Genomic DNA, 4,515 nt, shown 5'->3' with positions numbered 1-4,515 from the left:
GAGCATATAAGAAAACCAAGAAAAACAATCAAAACGCTTCATAAGTTTAAGCATACGAGGAAAGCTATATGAAAGAGCGGATGCAGACACTTTAACACTACTAACACTGACCTGTGCAAAGTGTTGGCAGAGGAATCTCAAGGCACAGTTTGCCAGACTGATGGCCCCCAGGTCTCTGGCCCAGTGATACAGACCCACACAATTGGAGGGGTCCATACTGGCCTCCATGTGGCCCTGACACAACCTGGACCAATAACAAGTTACTAATGGAACAAAATACTGTAATTACTTTAGACACGTCACTACTTTTTATTATTTAGTGCAGGCACACTTTATTACTACATTTCACAGAGGGGAATCAAAACAGGAAAACAGGTCAGATGATGCCTCTGATATCATCAGCTAATTACATAAATTAATATAAGTTTATTGGAAAAGCAATCAATTACCAGCCTCTGTTCCCACCTGAAGGCTCCATCTACATGCAGCAGAAAGGCAGCAGACGCCACTCCCTGAATGTTGTTGTTAGACAGTGGAAGTTCAGCTCGGTACATGTAGTCTAGCAGCAGCTTCAGACTCTGAGCAGGAGTGTCTCTGAGAGGCACCTCTCCTCCACGGGTCTCTTTTAGACCACATGTGAACATTGCCTGGAGAAGAAGAAACAAGCGGCCATTACTGCTCTGTTATCATAATCAATCGCTTACAACATGCAGCTCCTTCCCACTAACATCTCAGATAACACATACATTTAATTTTACACCATTTTAACCATATTGTATAGTTTTTATTTTTATGACTACTTCCATTCATATCTGTTTAAGTAAGTTATATCTTTGGTCCATACATTGAACTTACTTGCATATTTTTGTATACTAATCCTATATCAATCAATATGTATTGTGCAATGTTTTTGCAACTATTTGTTTTCTTTGTAATGTCAGTCAGCAATAATTTAATTATTTCAAAAAGCTACCAACACAAGTGTTTTTCACACTTTTTGCAATCTTCTGTGCATTTAACAATCTTTATAGCTATGATATGTTAGATGTGTACATATTATACATACTGTCACAATGCAAAACTTTGCTTTTAATAGTGCTTCAAAACTCAAGTTGCATTATCTGTATTTTTTTCCTTTGCAGTCACACTAACTTTTAGTAAGTGTGCATACCTCAAAGTAAGGACTGAAAGCAGACAGCACCACCTTGTGGCAATGGAAGGGAACTCCCTCTGCCAACAGTAGCACATCAGTGAGCTCCTGGGCCGCTCTCATCTTCTCCAGCTGCCGCAGCAAAAGTACGCCATGCTCTGCCAGCACAGGATCATCCATAGATCTCAGACCTGAATTCAAGACCACCTAAGTCAGAATGAAATGTAAGAGATGAAAGCAAAGCTTGTGCCAACACAAAAAGAGAACCAAGTAGTGAGAAATTTGGGAGTTTAGGTCTGTGTTTATCTTGATGCTGCAACCTCAGTAGCATAAAATGTTTTTGTTCTAGGTTTTTAAACTCAGATTTTAATAAGTCAATGTAATTAGCAGGTTCATCATAAAATCATATGTACAAATCTGACAGCTAAACTATTGGTTTGTCATTTTTGTATAATTTGTATTTTGAGAGAGTTGCCTGATTAAAATGCTGTATGAAAATAAAATTTAGAGTTTATGAGTTGGTTCTTCCCAGCCAGCAAACTCATACACTCATGGCACAACTGACAGCGTCAGTGAGTGCGCTAAACATAAACAGGTCACCTCACTACGGGCAGACATGCACTGTCAACTCAGGGCATTAGCAGTAGCATGTTAGTACAGTGTTGCAAATGCAGGAATATAGACAGCTGTCATACCAGTGTAGGGGTGAGGCTGCCAAGGGCCAGGATTTAGAAGTGTCTGGAATGAGAAGAAGTCAGCGTAGATATCTTAAACGACTCTGCAGTTTATTTGTCCAGTATTTCAGTTTGCTTGCAGGTCTGTCATGTGTTGTGTGCTATTTTGCTGCCTGAGAGAAGGAGCAATATTAGCATGCTCACTGGTTAACAGGTTTAAAATAGACCTGTGAGTGGGACTGTTCAGGTTTCTAAAAGCGACAAGGCCAACAGTCTATGATTATTCTGTAACTTTATTTTTATATACAGCTTGTTGACATATGTGGGAAAATAAATGAAAATAGCTTATATGGGAACGAATCAAATACATTTCATAATTTGAAGACAATATAGGAAAAATTATTCACAAGTACAAGCAGTATTGGGGATTGTGACACACAAGAAGAGGATGCAGAAGAAGCATAAGTTGTGTCCTATAAATCCAATTTGACTGATTGTTTCCATTCTCTGCGTACCTTTTACTCCACCTCATCACCTACTTTTTAGACATAATGTGTGTACAGGTTGTAAGCAGTTCCATCAAGTGGTGATAATAGCACAATTTCCAGAGCAGGGCTACACCTCAACCACGCCTCTTCCGTTTTCCCATAAATTCAAACCTGACCATTTCCTCCTTTCTCGCTCTCGTTTTCGCATCCCTCCCTCCCTTCCTTCCCTTTCTCCTTCTGCTCCTCTTCTCCTTATCCATAGGGCCCTAAGGGGGTTCGTCGTGCCCGGGTGCTACGGCGGATCTCCAAGAAGCTTCCCCAAAGCGACTATGAGTTCAAAAATCGATCAATACAATAATCTGTAATCAATAAACTATCTTTCAAATCTCATTCTGTTGTTGGTGTGGTCCTTGCTAGTGAAAGATGGATTCCCCTGTATGGATGACAACAGGTATAAAATATTCTGAAATAAGTAGAAGAAATAGTTCACCTCAGAGAGCATTATTTTGTCTAAGTAACCTTTGAAGGGGGTTGACCTGTATAGGTGGATAGAAACTGAACTAATCTACTGTATGTATGTATGTTATAACCCAGATAAAACTAGCCTCATCTTGAACATCTACAACAGAGAAGTGTTCTTCATGTCCATACATGTCTACACAAGTGGTCAGTCACTGAGGCAATCTGCAAGAGTACCTCTGTATTTTTACTTTTAATTTGTTGTTGTAATGATTATTTTTAAAAGAGTTCTTCTAGCTATCTTACACAATCAGCGACTTTGGCTAAATCCACCAAATACCTGTTAGATTTTTGTCAAGAACACAACTTCTTATCCACACTTGCTCAAAAAATCAGAATCAGAATCAGAATGTATTTGTTTATTACTCTGATTCAATTACTCTAGAGGATAAAGTTCATATTTTATGGTTACATAGTTGTTGTTGCTGCTGTGACTCTACAGCTTGATGTACTTAGGTTAAAAGCACTCTAACATTTAATGAGTGTTTGGACACTGTCACGTCGAGCTGACAGAAGTTACAGGCTATCAAATGAATAAAAGGGCAATCCATTCAGTGAGGCATAGTTGTTCGTCTGTAGACTGTAACACAGGTGGAGGTGTGTGTGAGCTCTTTGGATTGGTTATTGGAGGGGAACTAAAACTTAGAACAGCATTATTTGGGGCCAACTGTTTTCAAGCAACATCTCCATGCACAGTTAAGCATACTGTATTACACAACAGCACGAGCAAAAACAATGTGAACTGTACAGTTTACAGCCAGAGCAGATTAATCAGTGACTCCAAGTCAGAACGTTTCTATGTGTGCTGGTCTCCACGTGCTGGCATGTGTCTGCCAGCTTTAATCCCAGCTCTTTACCACTTTGTCCAAGTGTGAGCAAAAAGAGTGAGTTAAAAAGCTGGTCTGCAAATTGGCAGTTTTGACCAAATAAGTGCCCCTTTTAAGCCATTTTGTAGCGCTATGTTGATAAGTTTACTTGAAAGTATTGGTAACTGCATGTGCACACTTCGAATTTCAATTAAAGCAGGATCAGGCAGGCCAAAGTGTGTATGTTTACTTTATTTTCTTTAGCTTTTTTCTTCGGCTTACAACTTTTTATTTCAAGTTTGATATTTAAATCATGGTAGGGCAACATTGCTTAAGCAGAGGCATAGTGTTAAGTTAGTTAACATCACATTTTCCCAGCCTGTACTCTCGCAATAGCTTTACATGATCCCAACGGACACTGTTGATCACTTGAGTGAAAATCATAACATATGTGGTGTTGAGCTGAAAAACACAATACCTATAAAATGAATCATCATATGCTTTTTGTGCAAACATTGATGTGCTCCCAGGGTGTTCTGCAAAATCTAAATTTAAGTTGTATGTATTAAACATTAAAATAAGAATAGAATATCCAAAGTAGAATTACATTTGCATTTAGCTCAAAGCACAGCCCCATGGACCAAAACTGTATTAAGCCATGTCATCTTCTTATTTATTTTCATCTTGTTCCCCTTTTCTTACTTTTCTTTTGTAACTCCTGTTTTGAGTGCTTTATAAATAATGTAGGCTTGCTCTGTAGCTGGTAATTTAAACTTTGCTTTTTTATTTCTCTCCTTCAACTGTTATACAAAATATTTTTTTCTTTTGAAACTAGGTCAGGAAAAAAAAAACTTTGCTTTTCCAGCATTGAGGAAATG

The 4,515-nt window shown here is 38.4% G+C and overlaps 1 protein-coding gene across 1 annotated transcript; it reads right to left on the bottom strand.

Moving 5' to 3' along the window:
- Positions 1-46: 46 nt before the first annotated feature.
- Positions 47-1,867, bottom strand: LOC117820916 (kelch repeat and BTB domain-containing protein 12-like). Its single transcript, XM_034694861.1, has 5 exons — positions 1,846-1,867; positions 1,172-1,357; positions 466-647; positions 112-244; positions 47-64 (listed from the first exon to the last, which is right to left on the bottom strand). The coding sequence occupies exons 2-5, from the start codon at positions 1,328-1,330 to the stop codon at positions 47-49; spliced, it is 492 nt and encodes a 163-aa protein (XP_034550752.1). The 5' UTR covers positions 1,331-1,357; positions 1,846-1,867.
- Between the last annotated feature and the right edge of the window lie 2,648 nt (positions 1,868-4,515).

Source organism: Notolabrus celidotus, chromosome 11 (assembly GCF_009762535.1).
Source record: "Notolabrus celidotus isolate fNotCel1 chromosome 11, fNotCel1.pri, whole genome shotgun sequence".
In the NCBI taxonomy this organism is placed as follows: domain Eukaryota; kingdom Metazoa; phylum Chordata; class Actinopteri; order Labriformes; family Labridae; genus Notolabrus; species Notolabrus celidotus.
The sequence above is the reverse complement of the archived record's forward strand: the minus strand, read 5'-3'. Positions and strand labels throughout refer to the sequence as shown.